General features: G+C 37.5%; 2 protein-coding genes across 5 annotated transcripts in view; one reads left to right on the top strand and one right to left on the bottom strand.

Moving 5' to 3' along the window:
• The window catches only part of cyst (rho guanine nucleotide exchange factor 18 cysts), a 203,711-nt gene extending 200,510 nt beyond the window's left edge, over positions 1–3,201 (bottom strand). For all 3 annotated transcript variants that reach the window (XM_083140739.1, XM_083140764.1, XM_083140772.1), the window contains exon 1: positions 3,036–3,201. The gene's annotated coding sequence lies outside the window, so the exon portion shown is untranslated. The remainder of the gene's footprint in view (positions 1–3,035) is intronic.
• A 566-nt stretch (positions 3,202–3,767) lies between these two features.
• Positions 3,768–25,175, top strand: LOC145989720 (N6-Methyl-AMP deaminase-like). Of its 2 annotated transcripts, none has more exons than XM_083124995.1 (7): positions 3,768–3,784; positions 7,513–7,655; positions 12,342–12,533; positions 16,395–16,635; positions 20,188–20,323; positions 24,057–24,157; positions 24,714–25,175. In XM_083124995.1, the coding sequence occupies exons 1-7, from the start codon at positions 3,782–3,784 to the stop codon at positions 24,900–24,902; spliced, it is 1,005 nt and encodes a 334-aa protein (XP_082981121.1). In that variant the 5' UTR covers positions 3,768–3,781; the 3' UTR covers positions 24,903–25,175. The 2 variants fall into 2 exon arrangements, with proteins under 2 accessions (XP_082981121.1, XP_082981113.1); XM_083124987.1 differs by having other exon boundaries at positions 3,782–4,523.
• The last annotated feature ends 298 nt before the right edge of the window (positions 25,176–25,473 follow it).

Raw genomic sequence — 25,473 nt, 5'->3', positions numbered from 1 at the left:
AAATTGAATTTATTTTTATGAAAAAAGGCAAATAACACCTTGAAGTATCTTTCGCACTGCAGAATAGGTAAGTATGAATGTTCAAAATGACGAAATAGGTATGGGGAAAAATTTACTATCCTTCGGACACCTCTAATTTTTTCGTTTCGTCAATTTTTGACATTTGTACTTACGTATCTGCTTCGCGGAACATTCCTGAAGGTGTATCAACGTTGTTTTGATTGATTGCAATTTTTCACATTACCAGTACGTCTTTCTGATAGGCCTTTTCGCTTGCCTGAGACAAACTAACCTAACCACGCGCCAATCGTTCGTGGAGCTAGCGCCAATGGTTCGCAATTATTTCCAATTTCTAGATCCTGATACTAACACGACACCAAATTTTAACTATGTTTCCTAACCTAACAGAACTAACCTAACCACGCGCCAATGGTTCGCAATTATTTCCAATTTCTAGATCCTGATACTAACATGACACCAAATTTTAACTATGTTTCCTAACCTAACAGAACTAACCTATCAACGCGCCAATGGTTCGTGGGGATAGCTATTCTCCTGCGGAGAATTAATTTTCAACAAACAACATGAATTTCAGCTATGAAACATTCCCAAATCACACAAAACACCTTCCTGATGTTCGACAATGCTACAGGAACTAATTACGGTAAGTAGTTTCTTCTGTAAAAATAAATAAATGTGTCCGAAGGATAGTAAATTAGTACCCTATTCTGCATTGCGGAACATTTCTTTAGGTGAAATAATGAATTTCTAATGAAAATAATCTGTTTCTTACATTAACGAATACTTACTGCTGTTCCTTATTTCCAACAAACCATCCACGGGTAGACCCAAAAACCATTGACATTAGCCCAAAAATTCACGATAGCCCCACGAACTATCACGGGGATGAGGTATGCCTACTAGGTTAGGTTAGGCCTGTTAGGTTAGGTTCCATTAGCACTCCTTTCGTTCAATTTAGCATATACAGACGACAAAGGTTTTTCTCGATGACGTGCAGAAAACAAATGGCGGCAGCAGCAATAGCACGTCGGAAATAGATTTTCGTATAAAACCACATGCATTCGCATTAAAATGGATCAAAACTACATTCCTGAACATCAACAACGCTACAGAAAATGATTTGCGTAAGTACTTTCTCCTGTAAATTTGAAGAAATCCGTCTCCGGTATAGTAAAGTGTTACCTTGAAATAAAGTCCCTAAATGCATTCTACTAAGGTTCTGATTTACTTCTACATTCATTCCCACGCTTCTACGATATTTACTGTCACTTGTTGACGGAGTATATCTTGTCCATGAGAAGTGCGTAAGGTAATTTTCAAGTTGTTTCTTTCAACATAAATAACATTTTTTCGAGTCCAAACAGCGCTCATTACTTTAAGGAAGGTTCAAATTTCGTGTGACAATGATTTCCAAAATTCTACGATAATTAGTCTTTGTGCTAGGTGAAATCATAAAACAATCGGAACCATTACCGAATTAATTATTTGGTAAATTTCTCGTATCGGACAAACGGTTGAAATTTGCTAGTTCATTTAATTTGAATATTCGTACTTACGTATTCTGCATTGAGAAACATTGCTGAAGGTGGTATTTCGCTTATTTCATGGAAATAAGCTCTATTTGCGACATATCGAGTAAGTTTTCTTCGTTTCTTTTTGCCTTCGGTAACACGCAAAATGGTGGTCACAATTTCACTACCGTACTCGGCATGCAGTGTTTCAACCCCACTGCACCCAAAAATACCTACGTAGCCCCACAAACCATTGACGCATAGCCCCACGAACCATTCATACATAGCCCCACGAACCATTTCCGGTAAGGTTAGGTTAGGTAGGGTCACTATAGGTTACAATAGTTAAAAATTGGTTTTGAATAAAATATGCATAGCCCCACACACCATTCTCGCATAGCCCCACGAACCATTGACGCATAGCCCCACGAACCATTGACACGTAGCCCCATGAACCATTGACACGTAGCCCCATGAACCATTGACACATAGCCCCACAAACCATTTGCGGATACGTACCTTCTTCAGTTACAAAAACACGTGTTTGGAAACACTGACCGGGATTACGTCATCAGACACAGGCTACATCCACCTGGAAGTAAATGGATGCAAGAGCTTTCGTGCATCGGTCACACATTTATATCGAAAAATAGATGATTTACCGGCAAAATTCAATGACCGATGCAAGAAAACACTTCCCCGAACTTCCACAAGTCTAAAGAAACTGCATTCGGTAAGTAATTTCTCCTGTAAATTTGAAGAAATCCGTTTGTCCGATACGAGAAATTTACCAATTATTTAATTAATTATTAAAACAATTCCATGTTATACTACAACATAATTGCCTATATTTTCTTCCTTCTTTTACAAGAAAAATAATTTCTCAACTTTCCGGTAAGGATGGTCATATACCCGACTCTTAAAGCCCAATTAACATTATTATTTCCATTTTTATAATTTACATTTGAGTAAAAAAGATAATAAACTGTATTTTCTTGACACTTTAAAAATAATGCTGTTTAAAATGCCAGCCTTGGATTGTTTGTCAACTAGCTACACGGAAGCTTGATTTGAACAATATGACACATCAGTCCAACATTTACTCAATATACCGGATATATATAATAAAACACGCTTTGTAGTATTTTCACGTTTGCACGCTACTCATATATCTCCAGCACAATGGAGCATTCAATGATGAAAATACCTGGTCGCACAAAACGAGTACCTCACATGAAGCATTATCAATACTTTACATTTATGTAGTCTGCACAAAATTGACATATAATACAAACGAGCAATAATACATTATTTTTTGTCATATCTCCATAAATCCAGTATCCTATGTTACCTTGAACAACCCAATTGTACGGAAGAAATAATTTCGATATATATTAATGAACTGACCAATCAATGTACCTGACATTTACACCTGACATTCAAACAAATCGTCCCCATGACAGAATTATAATACATGGAATGAATATCAGTAGTCATACTTACAAGTAATTAGGGCAGGTGGCTTCCTTTATATATTCTTCTTTCACAAATTATTTATAATAACCATTAACTTGCAAACACTGGACACAAAACACTTAATTTATCTCACATACTAAAAAAAACACAGCCCTATGTTCACAAGGGTGTTGCTTCAGTGCACGGATCTGACGTCACTTTCAACAGGTGGAAAGAAAAATCTGGTCCCTATTATGTTCCTTGTTTATTATCACGTGCACAATGAGCATAATATCTCATTTAAGTTTGTAACATTATTTGAAGCGACCACGCGACTTCGATAATCATAAATTACAAAAATATTGAGTACAGAACACTGGAATGATGAAATAATATCATGATAATATGTTAAGAAATGCCATGGCAGGTAACTAAAATAAAATAACAATACTGGTTTTTATTATTAAGTACTTGCTGTGGTATGGTACTAGCAAGCAAATTGTCCATTACCATGTTTCTTCTCTTCATTCCCCTTGGGACTTGGGAGGACTGTGCGGGATCCCGAATAGTCGAGAGATTTCAAATAATCGAGTTTACATTAGAAATGGTAAATGGTGTAAATAAAATGGTGAAGTAATGTCAGATACCAAACACCAAACTTTCCCGATGGCGACGCAAAAAATCTAACGGGATATTTCCAGGAATGAGCATAATAACAACTTTCCACTATTCCATTCCTTATTATAATATGCTATTCTTATAATGAGATGATGGATTACCGTAAACGTAAACAAATGGTTACCAATCAATTTTTGTTTTGTATTTTTTCGTTGTTTACACATTTCCGTGTGGTAAAACCGGTAAAACGAATAGTAGATATAATGTAGATATTTATCACAGGGACGGGTCTTCTGAATAATTAAAAAAATATTAACCGTAGAAAGACCAGTCATCAACGAATTTGGGACCACTTGGAAAGCGCGAAATCGAAAATGTGTTTGCAATGAAAATGAAGAGATCTATATCGTTTTGAAGTAATATGAACTAATCTGTTTTTTTCTTAAAAGACCCACACTTACTTCTGAGGAACAAAACACATGCAACAATATATAGTATATACAATTTAAGCCTTTCGTTGCATTTGTTTTATTAATTTTATTTAAACTCTTATCATTGCAATGTTTTAACGTATGAACTGGATTAACCAAGATAAGAATCCGCCCAGCAAACTCGTGAACTACAAACATTTGTTCTTTCCTCCCTTCCCCATATCTCTATCCTTTTGACAGTGCTGCGCAATTTGTCAATGCAAGCAGCTGATCGCATCGCCCATACTCTTATCTGCTCGCTTAAAGTTCAAAATTCGACTACAATCCACAGGGGCATTCATATCTTGGCCACGTTCTAAAGAAACTATGTCTTCTGTTAAATAAACGTGTATATTTCATGAGTAAATTCATAGAAGTGGAAAACCTTTACACGAACCTGACGATGGAAGTTGCCTTGGATACGTTTTGTACATCTTTACCAAAAGTGGTATGTAAACTTTTCATGAACTTTAGGAATGCATGTACAAATGACAAAAGTGCAGTTCCTATATATGAAATACTAACTATCCATGCAGTTCTTTTTAGGGTACTACTTTACTATAGGTGAGACACCTATAAATCATTTCTTTCGCACTTTTTTACATTGCTAACATACTATTCTGGGTAAATTTCTCGTTTCGGACAAACTGCTGAAATTTGCTAGTTCATTTAATTTGAATATTCGTACTTACGTATTCTGCATTGAGAAACATTGCTGAAAGTGACATTTCGCTTATTTCACGGAAATAAGCTCTATTTGCGACATATCGTTTCTTTTTGCCTTCGGTAACACGCAAAATGGTGGTCACAATTTCACTACCGTACTCGGCATGCAGTGTTTCAACCCCACTGCACCCAAAAATACCTACGTAGCCCCACAAACCATTGACGCATAGCCCCACGAACCATTCATACATAGCCCCACGAACCATTTCCGGTAAGGTTAGGTTAGGTAGGGTCACTATAGGTTACAATAGTTAAAAATTGGTTTCGAAAAAAATATGCATAGCCCCACACACCATTCTCGCATAGCCCCACGAACCATTGACGCATAGCCCCACGAACCATTGACACGTAGCCCCATGAACCATTGACACATAGCCCCACAAACCATTTGCGGATACGTACCTTCTTCAGTTACAAAAACACGTGTTTGGAAACACTGACCGGGATTACATCATCAGACACAGGCTACATCCACCTGGAAGTAAATGGATGCAAGAGCTTTCGTGCATCGGTCACACATTTATATCGAAAAATAGATGATTTACCAGCAAAATTAAATGAACGATGCGAGAAAACACTTCCCCGAACTTCCACAAGTCTAAAGAAACTGCATTCGGTAAGTAATTTCTCCTGTAAATTTGAAAAAATCTGTTGGTCGGATACGAGAAATTTACCCTACTCTGCATTGCGGAACATTTCTTTAGGTGAAATAATGAATTTCTAACGAAAATAATGTCTATTTCTTACATTAACGAGTACTTTCTGTTCTTCCTTATTTCCACACACAATATGGCGATAGCTTACCCGTTCATCGCACGTGGTGCCAGTGTTTTGTCGATTTGGAGTGTGCATGCAGTGTTCCAACCTTGTTCACCGAAAAATACCTAAATTTAAAAATAAAAAGAACACCACGAAAAGAAGTTCAATTTTTGACATAAAGAGTAATTATAAAACCATTGATGTTAGCCCCAAAAACCATCCACGGGTAGCCCCACAAACCATCCACAGGTAGCTCCAAAAACCACTGACGTTAGCCCAAAAATTCACGATAGCCCGACGAACAATCTCAGAGACTAGGCCAGTTAGATTAGGTTCCATTAGCACTCCTTTCATTCAATTTTGCATATACGGACAACATCGGTTTTTCTCGATGAAAGAAAATGCACGGAATTCTTTTAATTTTAACTTTCCACGTCCTGCATTCCACTTCTTTCTTCAAGATTCCGTGTTGAATTACAAATTCCACGGCATCTTCCACACCCGGCAACAACTTCACAATGCATCCTCGACACATCATCTTATAGCAAAAACATGGTGTGGGTTGAAACACTGACTACGGGGTTTACGTCATCTAACACACGGAACATTGTGCTCTCGTGCAGAAAGCAAATGGCGGCAGCAACAATAGCACATCCGAAAGAGATTTTCGTAGAAAACCACATGCATTCGCATTAAAATGGATCAAAACTACATTCCCGAACTTCAACAACGCTACAGAAAATGATTTGCGTAAGTACTTTTTCCTGTAAATTTGAAGAAATCCGTCTCACCTATAGTAAAGTGTTACCCTTTTTAGCAAATCTACAAGTTTGTCGTTAGACGGGAAATATCCAAGAGGAATGGCCAACTTTGCTTCAATTGTAGAATGAAATTTAGACAATATATTTTAATCTGGTTGATAACACTTTCCCTACTGCCAGTGTATAATTTGTGCACTAAATCATCAGCATTTGAAATTTCATATTGTTAAATAAACCATCAAACTTATTCTGCATGCTTGTTTTTAGGATTAGACATCAAGGTTCTGCTGGAAATAGCATTCTTTATTATTATTGCAGATCATGGTACCATATGAAGATTCTCGTGGATGCAGAATTTGGGACCTTAGTTACATGAAAAACTTTAATCTGTCAATAATGTCAATTTTTTAAAAGAAATTGGCATGTTGAAATTTCAAGTTTCCAAAACAGTCCAAGCAAAAATTCACAATGAAAACACATCTTAAGAGAGATTATATTAAAATGGGAGCGAATTTACAATACCGGAAGTATCTTCAATTGCTTTCAAATTCGGCAGACTCACTAATTTTGGCCTTGTAATCACGAATCTGCAGTTAATATTTGGCGGTCACGTCTTGAAATTGCAAAGTAAGTCGAAAAAAGTGGGTCCGTAAACGGAGTAAACACCCTTGATTTATGAAGAAAACAACTATTTTTTTGCAATGATTAGCATTTCAAAACTATGTTTATGATGACCCTTAATTTTAACTATGCTTGCCTAACCTAACCTAACCTAACCTTACCGTGAATGGTTCGTGGGGCAAACATGTTTTCCACCTTCGCGCAAGATGCCAATTTCTCACATGCAAATCAACGCTCTCACTTATTGCACAGCACTTGAGCAACATTGGTAGCAAGACCGTTGTGCGGAAAGGAAGACATCTTCATATTGTTTCCATGTTAGTGTATGGAGAATCATAGCGAAAATTGACATGGTAATTTTGCAATTTCTAAACATGACCGCCAATTTTTAACTGCAGATTCGTGAGTACGAGGCCAAAATTAGTGAGTATGCCGAACTTGAAAACAATTGGAGATACTTCCGGTATTGTAAATTCATACCTTAAAATGTTTTAATTATTTTTAATCCATTTTTATCTCTGAAATAGAATGGTAATTTTGTTGTAGTAATGTGGAAATGTACTCTTGCAGGAACTTCATGCCCACATCAACGGCTCCCTCAGTGAACAGACCTTGAGAGAGCTTTGCAGTTTACAGAAGTTGCCTCCAAACAGAGAGGATGTGGTGTTGCTACAATCCATTATCGATCGTGGTCAACAGCGATCTCTTTCAGAGTAAGATTTTATGTATATTGGAAGAAGGCAAATTTAAGTTACATACAGCATATAAATTATAGAACAATATTAGCTTTTACCTTTAGATGAAAATTTTACTGAAATCCATAAAATTTACTAGTAGTGCATCTGCTTGATATAAGATGTCATATTTATAGTTTGGAACTTGACTTATATTTTAACCTCATTAATGAACACAACTACATGGCTTCAATGGAATGTGCATTGGAAAAACACACATATTTAGAAATGTATTGAAAAACCAGCATAAATAACTTTTTTCTTATTATAAGATTATTCACTACTAAAACAAGCAAACAGTATTTATCAACGCTGACATTGTTTCAACTCTTTCTCATGGTACTTTCAGTGTTGCCTTGTAGAAGATACCTCATTTTCAAGGAAGAATTAAAGATACTTTCTTGTTCTGCAAGTTGTCTCTCATATCTTGAACATGTTTTATTACTTCCACACCTTATGTTTCATCATCTTTGGTTTGTTTTACAGCATTGGGAAGTGTGGAAGCTTGAGAATGCCAAAATGTAGACACATCTTTCCAAAAACTTTTTCAGTATCTGTGGAAACTTTGCTTGACTCATAAAATAAGATTTCAATTCCTCGCATAAATTGAATATTCTCTTGACATTGGCATCAATACTAGCCATCTAGTATTGATGACTGATGTAGCACCACATCCTACACAAACCAGATCTCAGTTTCCTGTAAATGCTACTGATCCCTTAATACACTACGAGAAATTAGTATTTGTGTCTACACAAAAAGAAACAACTTTGTCAGTTTATTGCATGTAGTAAATAGCATTGATGATATTTTAGATTTTGCAAGAATTTTGATTTTGTCCCCTTTCCTGTCGTGTGGATTGAGGATAAAAAAAAGTGCTGCTTAAACTCTGAAATTATGCTAAATGCTTCTAATTGTGCTATGATTTATTATTAATTATTTTTTTGGATAACTGCAGTTTTTAAGTTCAATTATGCATATACTTTTTCGACTTTCAAACTTGCTTTACTTATTATTCACTACAGTTATGTGATGTTGTTAATTTTCCCACAAAATTGTGTAGAATGACTCAAAAAACGAAATATGTTGGTTTTTCGAAATAGAACTTGAAATGGTTTGAAAAAGCTGTTTGTTCACCCCCCAACCTTCTATCGATTTCCTGCCATAAAATCTCCTCACGAACAAAATCGACAGGATAAAGAAAACATAGAGGATGGATCGTGGCATGGTTGTACAAAGAGCTTGTCGCTGTGTAAGCATACTCCCTTTTATTTGAACCAAGTTCACTGGTGAAGTATAAATAAGATTTGGAAAGCAGAATGCTAGGTGCCAAAGAGGATCAAACTGTGCTAGATTTAGTACCATTTTGATGGGGTTGGTTTCACTGATTGAGGTACCCCTCGATGCTTTCTCGCTGGATCTTTAAAAACTGTAACCTTCCCCCTGCCCCTTTTCCACTCCTTACCCATCTGTTTGTAGTGAGGTTCCTAAGGCGGGACAGCAAATCATGTGTGTCCATCATCTTTGGGCTGTGGCTGGAACGAGCGGCACCAGTCAACTCTTGACAGTAGCTAACCTAGTCAATTGTACATACATTGCGCATTATTATTAAACTCCTAAAAAGTAGAGAACTGGAAGCAAGTTTAAATGAACCGTAGGAAGTTCCTCAATTCCTACATGGAGGAATCGTCCCTGGATAAGTTAGCACTAAATCTGTTGTTTTCTTTGACGGAACCTGAAGGTCCAAAAGTTTCACTTGCACACCCTCATGTGGGGCAATGAAGTGCACAATTAATGGGAACTTCTGCAGTTTCAGAATATCTGTTGTCAAAGTAATGTACTTTGTATCGCATAACTGTTTATTCAGTTGCTCTTGTGAAGGAGGTGCAAATACATTCAATGCTATTGCTTCGCTTTTTGTTTTTCCACATCTTAATTTAGGCTCAAAACACTTCTGAATGATTCTGGATGAACAATCGATGAAACAAAAGTTGTGCTTTTGTTTTATCACATGATAAACCCATGCACCTTCTGCAGCTGTCTCCTCCAAATCCTTAGTCGTTGGAGTCAACTCTTTAAAAAAAAAATGTGATTGACTTACTTGAGGTTGCACTGAATCCATGCAATTATGTTGACTGCTGTTTAAATGTTTATTAATTTAATGTTAACCACCATGCTACAAAGTAGGCCTTCAACCCGTTGCCAAGGCATGCGATGCACCGACTCGGTCCCCTCGAAAGACCAAGACCGTGCGACGCTGCCTACAATTTCTCTTTAGTTTAAATGCCTCGACTAATTCTCAGTACCTTCGGGACATGAGAGCCCGCATCCCAGAGTTCGGGTAAGGGTCTGCTTCTAAACTTGAACTTACATATCTGTGAAATCTAAACTCTATTCTCATGCACGATAACCACTTTGATACTTGACTTAACCATCATGACCGCACCTGCGTTCCACTGACCAGTGAGAACGTGCATGCGAGTCACAAGGGAAGCAGCACCTTGAGACTGACACACTTGTGGGTCAATAGGGCCTCCACTCCACTGACCAGTGAGGGTGGGACACCCCATCAAACCAGAAGCTTGCCAGTAAACCAAATTAATATATATATATAATCCTATTTTACTTTTAATAGCAACTACACTTTATCAATTACTGAAGATTCTTATTTTTTTCATTAATTGAAGATTTTACGGGTCTCCAGCATAGTTGGAGTAAAAAGAAAATTATACAAACTTCTGGTCATGTTAAAATGCAAACAAAGTTACTTAACAACTTCAGTTATCTGGAAAAAGCTTGATACGAAATAACCATAAAGCCAAGAGCACTCTCTTTTCTGCTACATATCCTAATCCATTCAAGATTTAATACAACAGTAACTTGGTTTCAACAAGTGGGTAATAATGTCACAAAAAGTTCGAAGTTACAACTGGTATCCAAAGTTTTATCAGAACAAAATATATTAATATGTTATTAGTCATAAACTCTATATTCCTGCTTCGATAATCCTTTCACTCTTACATTATGTTCTTTGGAATTCAAGAGGTGTACTACCAACATCAGGGTCTACCTCAAAACATTCATAATACAATAACAGGGGAACCATTCTCTACCATTTATAAAAGCCACTTCGGCCACGTACATTACAAATGTCCACGTGGAATTCTCTTAACATAATAGGGGAACAAATGTCTACCCTTTATAAACACCACCTGCTACTCATATCATAAAAGCAGAAGGAATTTTTAAAAAATGTATTCGGCCTATAACTTAATTTAGCTATTCCAATAATTTCTACAACAACCAACCAATAAATGAAACCATTACTTTATCCCAATGTCGCAAGTATTCAGACTCCGAATGGATATGTATCCTATATTCACAAAGATATTGAAGTACACCTTCTGACCAGAAGCGTGCTCTCGGATTAAAACAACTAAGAATAAAATTTATTAATAGAACCTCCTGACCAGGAGAATTCCGAATGATTTAGAGTTAAAAAAAAATTAACTCGACGAGAAGATTGTATGACTTAGATGAACCTAGTTTATTTATCATGATTTAATATCAGAGTCACACTGACCAGTGCAAACCTCAGCTAAATTTATGATAGTTATTTATTCTTGATTATTTAAGTTATATATTTATGTAAGAATTAATTATATACAAGCATGCAAAATCCCCTTTAGAGACTGTGCTGACCAACACTAGTCCCCAAAGGTAGTTTCCGGAAAACATCTGACATAGAGTAAGGGAGAGCTGACCAGCCACTCCCCACACAATGCCCGCATTCTCCCAGCTCTGGACCCTGATGCACGAGGTGAATACCTTAAAATCCAAAATATAATAATGAATACTTTTGCCAGCGAAACGGCTGGTATTTATACTCGCGGGATTGCGCAATTCTATCCCTTGAACAAAAGATTTAGACATACTGAAAGTTATGTTGAAAAAGAGCATATCGAGAAACACAATGAAAGCTAAACTTACTTACAAAACCACGCAGTGCCGAACGAAAAAGAACCCACTGTTGGTAAGAAAGAAAAAGAATGCAAGCTTCAACGTGCTTTGTGTTCTTTTTCGCTTGGCAGAAACTGCGTTACAATTTTAACAAGAAACAAAATATGCATATAAAAAGATTTGAACTCCTAAAGAATTTATACGAGGGCTGTCAAAAATAAAAATGAAAATCATGAAAATTTACCAAAATTTCTTGATCGTAACAACCATGTGCAACATGCATGAGCCATATATATCACACCATACATCACTTTAAAATATTGTTTTCTTAAGGTAAGGGTGCTTGCTTTGTAGATTGTCAATTAAGGTACACTACCACTTTGGCCTTTTGTGGAGCATCCACTGGTTAATCAGATTAAACCATAGATTTCCATAGTAGAATATCCAGTTTCTAATAACCAATATGGCAATATTGTGAATCAATACATCTTCATGGCAGCGACCATTGAATAATATTATATTTTAATGAAGCAGAACATTGAAAGTAAATTTTGTAAAAGTGGAACAATTCTACATCCCCTACTAGTTTTGTGGGACAGAGGGATATTTATACTTAAGGCAGGATGTCTGGTCACCTTATGCATACCGTATGTATAGTCTACTAAACATGGGAGTTTATTTTGCATGTTTTTTATGATCTTACAGATGCTTTGACATGTTTAAAATTGTCCATTGCTTAACATCCACCCCAGAAGCACTACACAAGGCAACTGTGGATGTAATAAGAGAATTTGCAGAAGATGGAGTTGTCTACTTGGAGCTAAGGAGTACACCGAAACATATCCCTGGGAAAATATCAAGAGAAGATTATGTTGGCATCCTTATACAAGCCATTAGGTATGTTGCCTTTAATCTCCAAAGTACAAATAAAATACAAATGAAAATTTAACTGTAAGTACAACATGGATGTCCACGGAGGAGCATGCAAGGCACATAGTGTTGCAACCCTCAAGAAATACATCTTTAGTTTGAACTTACAGGTGCAGCAGCCCGTGAGGGCCAGTGCCTACCTACCGACTGCCGACTTCACTTCCATCTGCCGAGGTGGGAGATCATCCAACCCCCAGTCATTATTGTAGGTATCCATGACTGGGTTACGCTGCTCATTTGTAGCTTCCCAATTTCCTCACGATGCTGGGTAGCCACCGGTCCCATACACAGGCCGAAATCTCAGGAGAAAAGTTGTTAAGGTTTCTCCAGGAGACTCGGACCTGTGCACATCCTGTAGCCTGAGCCCAAAGCATGACACCTTAGACCACATAGCCATGGTGTGTGATATTGCCCTTATAATAGTTAACATCAATAATGTGTCTGAAATGAAATTGTACATGTGAAGATTTAATAATTTATGGTTTGTGGTTCACGTTGTACTTATACTTTTAGGTTGACATTTATTTTCCAGGGGGAGGGGTTAGCATGCATCTTCCCTGCCCCCTCCAGATGTCCAAGTAATTCAAGGGCAAAGGTATCCTCTGTGCATTGCAGTGGCGGAGCGTGACCTTTCCAACAGTGTAAGCCTAGCAGGATGAAGGTTATTTCCCATTGTGCTTATTTTTAGGCTGGCATGGTCAGTGATTTATCCACTCACATTAACCCTCCCCCCATTTTTTAAGAACAATTTCCTGGAACTTTTCACAAAACCCTTAAAAACGAAGTTACATGAGCCTGGTGTTTTCTTTGCTAGCCTTATAATTACGTCAGTCTTATTCCTATCGCAATGAGTAACGTAACGATAAAACATATGCAAAGTTAGATAAAATGAAGAATAATGATAATAAAGAATCGAAAACAGAAGGGGGCAGAAAAGTGCTGAATACTTTTTACAACCGCATAGCCAAGTATCAGCTTCGATCACAAAATCGACATACTTCATTTTTCGTTTCTGTTAACCATGCTTGCTAGAGAAGGGGTGGGCCTATCTACATCCACAAGTTTCTTCTTGGCAGCAAAATACTTGCTGGAAAATGGCGTATTCAACAAGTTCTCCACCCCACCGCACAATCACACTCGTTTTCTTCCATAATGCACTTCACTATCACACCACAGCACAGGGACGACAGCCCTGCTTTTCAATAGATAGGAGAAAAAAAAGATCCAAAGCGGGCACTGCTTAAAGCAGTGATGTTTCGGACTCAGAGGACAATATATACCTTTCGGATATAAATAAATTCCCTACATTTCGTAAAAAAAGAACTACAAAATAAAATATAAAAGAAATGCTCCTTAATTGTAGAGAAATATCCAGAAATTTCTATCAAAGGAGATGTAAGTGCTTTCGTAGGGTAGTGTAAATGCAAATCTAGCATAAACAGGCTTTTCATACGTTGTTTGAAGAGTGTTTAAATCACGGACTATGTAATTAAATTTAATTAATAATATTTGGTTTACATTTGACATGAGATTTGTGAAACTAGTTCAATATTCAGCTTTCATTAAACATTTAACTTTTAAAAACTTTTTGCGCTTGTTAGCTCAATTACTACCAACTGAGTTCGAACATAAGCAAAAAACAGAGATCTTAATATTTCTGATGTTTATGCTCTCCTACAGAAACAGAAACAAGTGTTTAGCATATTAATGTATAGCTAGTTTTCCCGTTTCCTGCTCATTTTTAGGTTTCTCCTTTTTCCCTTTCCTGTTATTAGTTTCTTGCTTCAGAATTCCCTGTTCCTGGAAAAAAAAAACTTGAAACACCACCGGCTCAAATTTCTTTTGCAGCCAACCATTCATTCATACCCGACAACACTGGAGCCCTATCCTCTTACAGGACCTGTGTCTCACCAGTGAAACCAACCCAAACTTAAAAAGCTAAATCTCGCACAAGTTTAAAAAGTCGTCTGGAAGTCAGGGATACAAATAAAACAAGAGGGCCACTGTTCGTGGTGGTTTAATTTTCTCAAACTTTTCACGTCTAATGTCGAACTCTTCCCGTTGGTTGAACCATTCGAATTTATAATTATGTTTTTGTTATAAATTAGTATTAATAATATATAGATCCCAGAACAATTTAGTAGTATGTAGCATAATTTCGGAGTTTAAACGACACCATGGATGTCCAGGAGGGGCACGGGATCCTTCCTGGGAAATGAATGTCAACCATAAAATAATATATTTCATACATTTAATTTAATTTCAGTCACATCAAAATATGTTAATTATTGTAAGGGCAACGCAGAAAAATGTTAACTTCAAATTGAATTAGTATCTTTTGAGAAGGCAACTCTATTATGGAGGAAATATACCTAGTTTACCCCAACCCCTGGAAAAACTACTTTCCTTAATCCTCCCTGATGGAAAGAAATACTGCGGACGTCCATGAGCAACACTTTTTCTAAACATGAGGTTTGCAACGCTGCTGTAACCCTCTGGCCTTAGGTTTACACACGTAGGGTTTTAGTCCGCTCTTCTCGATCCAGTCCAGATACTGTAGGCCTAGTCCCTGCTCGTTCGCGGTCAGCAATTTGTAAGGCAAAATTCAGAAGGCTTACAACTTTTCACAAGCAGAAGGCGGGAGATCCCATGGCTGCCTGGTGCTGAAGTGTTGCAATCTAACAAACAGGATCTCGAACACTGGTGTTGACCCAAGTTGAACTTTGAAGTTGTTTATGAATTTTGCCATATAATTGCATACATTTTACTAGAACTAATAAAGTGTAAGCCCGGCTTACCTGGTGCATTGCACTATGCCATGAAGGCTATGTGGACAGATGTAACCGGAAAGACACATTCTCGATCTTAGCCAAGGGGTGTAAGAGGTGACCTTCTGGTAAGGCACCCGAAAGTCATCCTCATTTCCTGTAGTACGCCCCACTAACTGCTTCTAGCATGCCAATCAGGCTCTGGCACCTGGATCCATGGCCCAGATAATCATCTTTAAAGTTGTGTTGTCCTGTGTTTGTCTTCGTGTCCCAATGTCCCTTTACAGCCTCAGCTTTTAATAAGTAAGGATATTATAGTCTTCAGAGATAGATTAGTTTTAGTTCTTCTTAGGTAATGAATGAATGGTTTTAAAAATTGAGTTAGATAGTTTTTAACAGACTTATTTTATTTTCTTGTTAGGGGCATGTCCTCATTTTTGTTTTATTGAAGGAACGTATTCCTGGATTGTGTGATGGGCAAAAATAGCCCGTGTACTGAAATGTCCATAATCCAAACATCAATCAGTCAATCTTGGCTCAATGTTTTATTCATTGTAAGTGCGTGACACTCAGAAATTGTTAGTTTTTTATTCCAGAACAGGAAAAAAACACATAAGGGAAAATGATGTGCAGAATTCAAGATTCTGCAGTGTTGGAAAATTTTGAACATTTCCCATCCCAACAATTTCCCAACATAGTCGCGAAATTGCAAATTTTTCCCATCCCGAAAATTTCCTGACTTAGTTGGGAAGCAAATTTTTCTGTCCCGAATGGCGTAATTAAAAAAAAAATTCCATCCCAACCAAAAAATTTGTCCCGCACACCCATAGTGTTGGCCTAGCATTGTAATGATGGAAAGTTACTTGGAGCTCATGTTCAAAGACAGCTAATAGTGGTATGTGACTCAATGGACTAACTTATGTGTCACCCAATCAAAAGCAATTTGGCAGGTCTTGGCTCTCGAAGGGTTGCTGTGCCATAGAATTTTAGCTTTGCAGTTAAACCACTCTTATTATTATTATTATTATTATTATTATTAACATTTCTACTTTCTTTTCAGAGAATCTAGGAAGAAACTTGACATAGTAGTGAAGCTGCTGTTGTCCATAGACAGACGAAATGGAATATTAGAAGCAGAAGATACTATGCACCTTGCAGTCAAGTACAGTGAGTGCCATAGAGACATTCTAGTAGGACTGGATCTTAGTGGAGACCCAACAAAGTGCAAAGCAGAGGATTATTTTCCAGTTCTTCAGAAAGCCAAAGAACATGAACTTGGAATTTCTGTACATTGTGCAGAAGTATGACAATTATTATGTTCTAAGTATTGCCACCATTTTATGCATGCATATATTGTGTAGCCAGGAGTTATGTCACTTTATGTACGTATATGGTGAGCCATCAAGTTCCCACTATGTTTGTTAAATCAAATTCTCTGGCTTCTCCAGGCATTTTGAAATACATTTCCAGACTTGTTTTAACATTATGACTGTTTACATTTTTATAGAGTACAAATATCAAACTAGTTTCTGATGCAAGAGAGACAGACTGTTCTGTTCATATACAAAACATGTATTACTTACGTGAAATTTAGAAGATTTCGCACTTCCGCATTGCACAATTTAATGGTTCAATCCTATTAATTTTGAAGATCCACTGCCTTCATTCACCGTACCCTTAGGATTGAACCATTAAATTGTGCAATGCGGAAGTGCGAAATCTTCTAAATTTCACGTAAGTAATTTTAAACCGTGTTTACCGCAACCACCATGAAAACATGTATTGTCGTAAATTAAGTAATCAAAAATATGAAAAACCAATATTCACCAATTGTACAACAATCACAAAATACAATTCCAGTCTTTGCTTTAACTCCTGCCAACCTCCATGGCGAAGTGGTTATCACAGCATGCTACAATGTTAGTGGTCCCAGTTCGAATATCAGCCTCGGTCTGGGTGTTCTTTGTGAGTGTCCTTTCATCAATTTCATCATATGATCATCACTCATCCTCATCTTTGCAATTAACCAACAGTGGCAGAAAAGCAAAGTAAAATAAACCAAATCAGTTGATCAATCAATTTGTTTTAATTCCACTTTATGATGAGCTAATTTGGACTGGACTTACAGTTTAAATTGGGGCCCAAACCACTGTATGTATGTATCTAACTTGGGAATATACACTTGTAAATCTGACAAAATTATTATAGAATAAAGAAAATCATTGTTAATCATTATTTTGTGCCACTGTAGATATAAGGGAGAGGACATTTTTGTTTAGCTCACCTTCATAGATCCAAGACCTTTAAGTATTTTAAGATTTCCTTTCACGAAATCTGGACTCTGATATAACTGAATGGTTAATGCTCTCATATTTGTTACAAGCAGTTCCAGGTTTGAGATCTGGTGTGAGCTGCATAAAATATTTCATAAAAAAAATTCTTTCCGGAACCAACCTGGATAATATCCTGAGAAAATGTCGTCAAATTTTTCCATTTTCACTCAAAACCATGAGCACGACTGGGGAGTTCCTTAAAAAGAAATAGCAAGCTCTGGTATTGAAAGCCAGAAAACAATGATGATGAGGTTTGATTCATTGGCCATGTATCGCCAAATAAAAAACTGCTTAGAAGGCCCTGGTCATCGAAAGATAGTTGCCTCGCAGAGTTGAAAAATAGGGAATGTATTAATCATGAAAATATGGGAGTAATGCAGCAGGACTTCCATTGTATGTTTTTTTAAGGAGACCATGGCTCCAGAACTTAAAATGCAAGAAAATACATAATCCATGAAAACTGTGTCAAATGTATAAATGTATAAAAAAGGAATATGTAGACTCCACGTTACCTCTTCAGCCTCTCCGATAGCCTAGTGGTGATGTCGTCACCTTGTAATCAAAGGGTCCCAGGCTCGATACCTAGTGGGGGCACATTGCACAGTGGTTCGGATCTCTCTTCTAAACTGTAGGTCCAGTCCCGATTAGCCTATCTGTGCATATAGTGGACTTCAAACAACAATTAAATCAATCAATCAATGTTACTTCTCGTTGCTATGATGCTCAAAACACAAGCTACTAACAAGTATTTATATTTATACCAATACACCATGGTTTGGTAAATCTATGTCACAAAGTATATAAAATAACCACTCGTTGCAATGATGCTCAAAACACAGGTTACTATACCTGCCGCAAAATTAGTTTGGTATTGAGAGCTGAAGGAACACGCGTCACGGTGTTGCCATATCATGCGGTACGGTACAGTACGCAGTGCAGCCGTCTGACACTGTGTCGAGAAAAACGTGTTATGAAAAGGAACAACAATGATGAAATGTGTTATTGTTTTTCGAGGAAAAAGGAATAACAATGATGACAACAATGATGAATGTGTTATTGTTTTCTCTCTTCATTTCCATCTCCCTTACAACATGAACGAATTAATGAAACGAACATTGTTTACAGGTTACCTTTTCAATCCATTCTGAAAATATTGAATATATACACTTTCAATAATCATTTCTTTTTGAAGTCGCCGTTAAAGTCTGCACATCTTTCAATTATACCGCAACTGAATTGCACAAAAGTCCAGTTGGTGGGGCATCTGACTTTCACGCGTGAGACCCGCGGTGGTTTGTGGAACTTTTTCAAATATCCCGATCGGCTCCGGGGATGACTCAGCCCAAGTGAGTACCTGGGGCAAACCTGCGGTAAAGGCGGTTGGTGAACCACATCACCGCATCACCTCCATAATATGGTCGAGGTCGAGAATGTGTGGAGCCCTACCTCCACGTCCCCATATGCCTCCATACTTTACTTTATTTTGCGTCCATTAATTTTTTTGTATGAGAATCCCAGAGATTTTTTGACTGTCCTTAAAGATGTTTCCCCACCTTGAAAAGTCCCGAATCTTTCAACGAAACGTGCAGTTTCCCAACAGGGGGATGATCTTTCCTCCTATAATAAGAGTAAATATGGCGACGAATAGCGTCTTGCTGAAAGGTATCTAAATTTGTCACGCGTTTACTGATATTCCTCTTCTTTCCTGGGGTTTCCAGTTTTGAAGCCTCGCATTTATTTATTTATTTATTTCTACCACATTACATTTTTCTTTCCCTATGGTAACAATATTGTTCTTAGACACGTCGAAAGCAGCAGCAGTCCTGTCCAGAACTTTATTTACAGAAATGATTGGACCCCCATTGTTTTTCTCTTGCTCAAATTATTTGCGCTCAGAACAAACCATCTCCCGCGTTTGTCGCTTGAGAAGAATTCCTTTTTATTTTAGTGCATGGCCTCTTTGGTACATTGTCATCTCGAGTATTGCCTCCTGTGATTGACATTCTTCACACAAGCTCACGACGCACTCAAGCAGAACACAGAAAATTATGTACAAAAAATAACACACTAAAACAGCATGCTATATACAACAAAGAATACTCTAAATACAATAAACACTAAACAAACGGACCAGTTAAAATATTACAGCAACGCAACCAACAAACACGTCCTCTCCCAACAACATGAAATCTGATCGTAGGAAAAATCGCCCGAGAAGCGGCAACACCGAGATAAACGTTTTCTGTTGCTAGGTAACCAGGGCTTGGGTGAATCACTGGAAAGATTTTGATTGGCTCGCATGCCAGCAACCCACCCTCCCGCAGTGACGTAGACCCGATTTCCCCACATGCTTCACCAGCGTCAATACCAAACTAATTTTGCGGCAGGTATAACAAGTATTTATAATTATACTAATACACCATGATTTGATAAATCTACATGTCACAAAGTATATAAAATAACCAATCTTTTGTGTCCTCCCACACATAAAATAACTTAGTACGTGCTATTTTTATTTAGGTTCCAAATGCTGAAGAAATTAAAAAAATTATCATGCTTAAGCCAGATCGCATTGGACATGGTACCTTTATCCATGCTGCATCAGGTGGTTCAGAAGAACTCTGGAATATGCTGCTGCAGTCAAGTATTCCTGTAGGTAAGCAGATATTCAACAAATATCTATGTTTTTCTTAAAGGTTCGCATAACCACTTTTTGTAGTAGAAAAATAATCTAACACAGTTATTTTTAGTGGTTTTTATTTTATGTGCGATGTTTCCTCCTGGTTTCCCAGAACTTTTTCAAGCTTATCCCAAGATACACATACAACACACAACCTCACATGGCTAGTCACTCTACACTTCTAAGGTAATGAATAAGTTGTCCTTATTTCCTCCTAGACAAACTGATTTTTCCACCTTGCAGGTGTCATACCTTGCTGTTTCTCCCCCTCCTCTTTCTGGTGGCACTTACCTTCCCTTTCTCCTTTAACTGGTCTGTCTAGTTGAAATCTTCCCTTTTTTTAGGTGCAGAAAATTGAAGGGAAAGGACTTGAACCCTGGGTGTACCATAAAAAGTTAGCTGGGAGAAAGTATATCCACAAGGAATCTGCACGTGAAAGAAGAACCAAAGACAACATTTGGGAGAATTTTGTGTGGAGGGCAACAAGATTATGTAACAACAAAGCAAGTTATGACAGAAAAATTAAGTGGATAATGGAGGCAGCACAGGAAAATGGATACATAGCAGGGAATAGAATTCACATAAGAACAAGAGGAGAGAAGAAAATGAAAAAAAAAACACAATAAGGAAAAAGAAGAAGAGGATAAGAATGCACAGGAAGAGAAGAAGTATGTGAGTGTGCCATTCAGAAGAAAGATGGAGAAAAAGATAAGAAACATCTATGCAAAGTATGGACTAAGAGCAGCCTTCAAGCCACCAAAGAGCATCGAATGGTTTAATTTAATACAGAAGAGAGAAGGAGAGTGATGAATTGGCAATGGCAGGGGTATATGAAGTAGAATGTGGTGGATGTAGAAGCAAATACATAGGAGAGACAGGGAGAAGCATCATCAAGTGAATTAAAAAACATAGGAGAGACATTAAAGAGGAAGATCCACGAACAGCATTGAGTGAGCATATGTTGACATGTGGGCACAGGATTAAGAATGTACAAATGAAGGAGAAGAGGGAAAATGAAATAGAGAGAAAAGTGGCAGAGACAAAGAACATATGCATAAACAGGGGAGGGAAAATGAACAAAAACGAAGGGGGAATTGGAATGAAATGGGTGAAACTAATAAAAAAGCATATGGAAAGCAAGTTGGTTAAGTTTCCAGAGCCACCTTCAATTTTCTGCACAAAAATGGAAGATTTCAACTTGCCAGACCAGTTAACCCCTTCCCTGCGGCAACTTTGAAGGGAAGTACAACCAAAAATAATAATCTGTATATAGATGCAACCGCAAATTTGTGTCATCGTAAATAATGCAAAAACTAACTATAAAAAGTCTTGCCACAAAATGAAACTAAGAAAAACAATGTATACGAGGAGATACCCAAAAAAGAATGGGATCATAATGTTGCGCGGATTACCGATGTACTTACGGCTTGTGCCGCTAGGTGTCATTAGTATGGGATATCTTGCCTCAATCTGCAAGTTGGCATTATTCTGTGCTGAGCGGTTCGTTCGTAGTGTTGCATTGTTTGTGGTGTTGCGGCAAGAGTCTGGCGATTTTTGAGTGATTGTTGAGATGGCGGACCACAAGGAGCAAAGGACCTGTGTTAAATTTTGTTTCTTGTTGGGAAAAACAGCTGCTGAGACCGTTGTTATGCTTCAACAAGCTTTTAATGAAGCTTCTTTGGGAAAGACACAAGTCTACGAGTGGTTTTCCCGGTTCAAAGATGGCGACATGTTAACTGAAGACTTGCCAAGGCCTGGCCATCCTTCGACAGGCAGAAATGAAGTAAACATTGGAAAAGTTCAAGATGCCATTAATGAAGGACAAAGGACAAACAGTGAACCAGCACTTTTACCTGAATGTCTTGAGAAGATTTCGTAAAAGTGTGCGACGGAAGCATCCAGAACTGTGGAGAAGTAGAATGTGGTTACTGCACCATGACAATACCCCAGCCCACATGGCCATGTCAGTGCAACAGTTCTTGGCAAAGAACAACATGGTGCTTGTGCCCCATCTCCTGTACTCACCCGATTTAGCACCCTGTGACTTTTTTTTGTTCCTGCGGATGAAGAGTAATGTGAAAGGGAAGCAATTCCATGATGTCAGTGAGGTCAAAGACATTACGAACAAAACCTTGAAGAGTATTGCACCAGAGGAGTTTCAAAACTGTATTCAACAGTGGGAAAAACGTTGGGACAATTGCATTAAAGCACATGGACAATACTTTGAAGGTGACTAGAGTAGACATGCTTACCTGAATGTACCTACAACATGTACATGTATGATCAAAATAAAACAAGGTGACAAAATTCCGTTTTTTTTTTGGGGGGGGTATCTCGTATATAGACTCTGCTGCAAATAAACATTCCATTAGGTAAGATTTCCCCTGTATGCAGCATCATGCCTTTAAGGCACATTTAGGGGATGTTGGAGTAGGGCCCCACACCCCAAATACATATTCTTGATCTCGGCCATTTTGGGGGCCTTCCTGATGGCGCAGTGGTAGCGTCATCGCCTTGTAAACTAGGGATTCCAGGTTCGATACCTGGTGGAGGCACATAGTGGTTTGGATCCCACTTTAAACTATAGGTCCAGTCCCGATTAGCCTTTCTGTGCTCAAAGTGGACTTAAAACAACAATTCAATTCGGTCATTTTGGAGGTGGTGATCAGCACCACACTCTGGACACCTATACCCTCCAGGGTTACCCCCAAGTACATATTGATTTGAGGCTGGGTGAGCCCCAGAGCCGCTTTATGCAGGGACTAGACCGGTAAAATTGCGACCTCAGAACACCCACTTCACAAATCGAACCCGGGTCTCCCGCATGGCAGTCAGACACCCTACCAACTAGACCTCCGCGAAATATTGCAAAAAAAAACCAAAAAAAAAACATTTTTTCAGGAACTGACAAAGCATAAACAATGGATTCTTTGATAGCCATTAGCCCACTTAGACTAATAGCATGAAATGAAGTGTCTATAAAAATGACTTGCCACAATACAAGAACCATTAATTTTGAAATACCATCTATATATAGATGCTCCGTAAAAAAGGCCCAATTTTAGTCTATATATAGCTCCGCCCCAGTTAATGGGTTAAAGGAGAAAGGGAAGGTCAGTGCCACTGGGAAGAGAAGACAAGAAGAGTAGGACACAGGATGGAGGGGAGGGGAGAAACAGCCACCTATGACACCTGCATTGTTTGAAAAACCAGTTTGTTTAGGAGGAAATAAGGACAAAAGTTATTCATTCCTTAGAAGAGTGTGACTAGCCATTTGAGGTTGTGTGTGTATCTTGGAGTAAGCTTGAAAAAGTTCTGGGACACCAGGACGAAACGTCGCAGATAAAATAAAAACCACTAAAAATAACTGTGTAAGATTATTTTGCATATTCAACAAAAACTTGAAAATAGATCTCTCGGAACATCGCTACCCATATTGAAGCAACATGAATTTTGGGAACTGCATAATTTCCAAATGCATCTGTATTGTCGCATATGTCAAGAATTTCTCCACTGTAGATACAGGTATTTGAATATTTTAGATATATGCTCGGAAGATTCATACCATTTTCCGTGTGATTTGATATAATTGCTTATAATCAAATATTACAAACTTTATCAGAAGAAAAAAAGTAGCGTAATGGGTAGTCTGCAATCTCATTGTGAAATGTGTTTGAAATTTACTTGTGCATTTGTTTTATTTCTACAGAAATGTGTTTAACATCTAACGTAAAATCTGGAACTGTGAAGAATTACGAAAGTCACCATTTTCAACAATTCAAAAGGGTTGGTCATCCTCTTTGTCTTGCAGTAAGTACTTTATGATTGTTGGGATTTTTATTGGTTTGGTATTTATAATTCAGCCATCATTTATAATACAATTTAAACTAGCTATATGAAATGCCAAGGATTTCTGATGGAATCTTCATTTTTATAACTTTTCAGAAAATCAGTTTTGATAAAACTGGCCACAGAAAATTCAGTCTTATTTATCATGAAGAGAACGTACTCTGTTGTAAATAAATAAATATTAATGTTTGTAAATGTATAGTTTTTCCATTATTACAAATAAAAATTCCATACTTAGAAGTGGGTAACAATGGAATCCATCACTGCACATGATAATAGCACAAAGTGCTGAATTTTGTTACAGATTAGCAAATGTTTCCTATTTGCCATCTATTTTATATTTACAAGCCAGTTTGTTTCTTTCCATTGCTCACATTCTTCATGTGTGTGTTGCTATTTCTTTACTGAAAGTTCGAAGTACAGCATTAGAGCAAATTGAATTGAATTCAATTGAAGTGAAACTTGAAAGAGTAATACAAATAGTAAAGCAAACTTTGAAATTTGAATTTCATTCCAGACAGATGATAAGGGAGTGTTTGCAACAACTCTCTCAGAAGAATTTAAAATAGCTGCAAAGACATTCAATCTTTCAAAAGAAGAAATGTGGAAGTTGAATTATGATGCTTTAGATTTCACATTTTCCACTGACGATGAGAAGTCAGTTCTGAAGAAGAGGCTTCAACAATGGAAACTGGAAAATATGTGAATATCTTACCTTATAATGTGGCATATGCGGATGATGTATTTTGTAGAAATTTCAGCAAAAAATGGAGACTTGACAGCTCCATGCTAACGCTGAAGAGACAACTCAAAAACAGGAAATGCAAGAAGTAAAACCAGGCCTAGCTTGGTAGCTCAGTTGGTAGAGCAGAGACACGTGGGTTCAAGTCCTGGTTGAACCTGCATTATCTGCTGAAATTTCTATGTGAATATCTTCTATCACATATTTTGTATTGTTTCGTGTATATTGAATAAAGTAGAGCACATTTTTATTAGTTATTGCATTCTTCTTTCTTTACAAAATACCGTGAAACATTGATTATAAATTATGGCCTTGAAATATACCACATGACATGTTGTTTACATGTTGAATCTCCGTGGTATGAAACTTTGAATGTTTCTTCCATCATAAATAGTTAGTTTATATAGTTTATACTAAGTATATAAAGTTGTCTTATTGTTTTGGGTTGCCCTACATAAGTGTGAGAGAGCTCCTGCTGAGTATAATGCTTAACAGTCTTGCAATCGGTCCCAGGCTTGATCTCTGGTGTGAGCTC

The sequence above is a fragment of the Lepisma saccharinum genome, chromosome 1 (genome assembly GCF_977018435.1).
Source record: "Lepisma saccharinum chromosome 1, izLepSacc3.1, whole genome shotgun sequence".
NCBI lineage: Eukaryota > Metazoa > Arthropoda > Insecta > Zygentoma > Lepismatidae > Lepisma > Lepisma saccharinum.
Note: the sequence above shows the minus strand (reverse complement) of the source record. Positions and strands in the feature narration are given on the sequence as shown.

What these genes read in the sequence shown, in the direction of transcription:
- LOC145989720 (XM_083124987.1), top strand. Translation starts at nt 4,434, where the DNA reads ATGAGTAAATTCATAGAAGTGGAAAACCTTTACACGAACCTGACGATG. An exon ending in GTACATCTTTACCAAAAGTG is followed by an intron (nt 4,524 to 7,512) that starts GTATGTAAACTT and finishes GTACTCTTGCAG; the next exon opens with GAACTTCATGCCCACATCAA. An exon ending in GCAGTCAAGTATTCCTGTAG is followed by an intron (nt 20,324 to 24,056) that starts GTAAGCAGATAT and finishes TTATTTCTACAG; the next exon opens with AAATGTGTTTAACATCTAAC.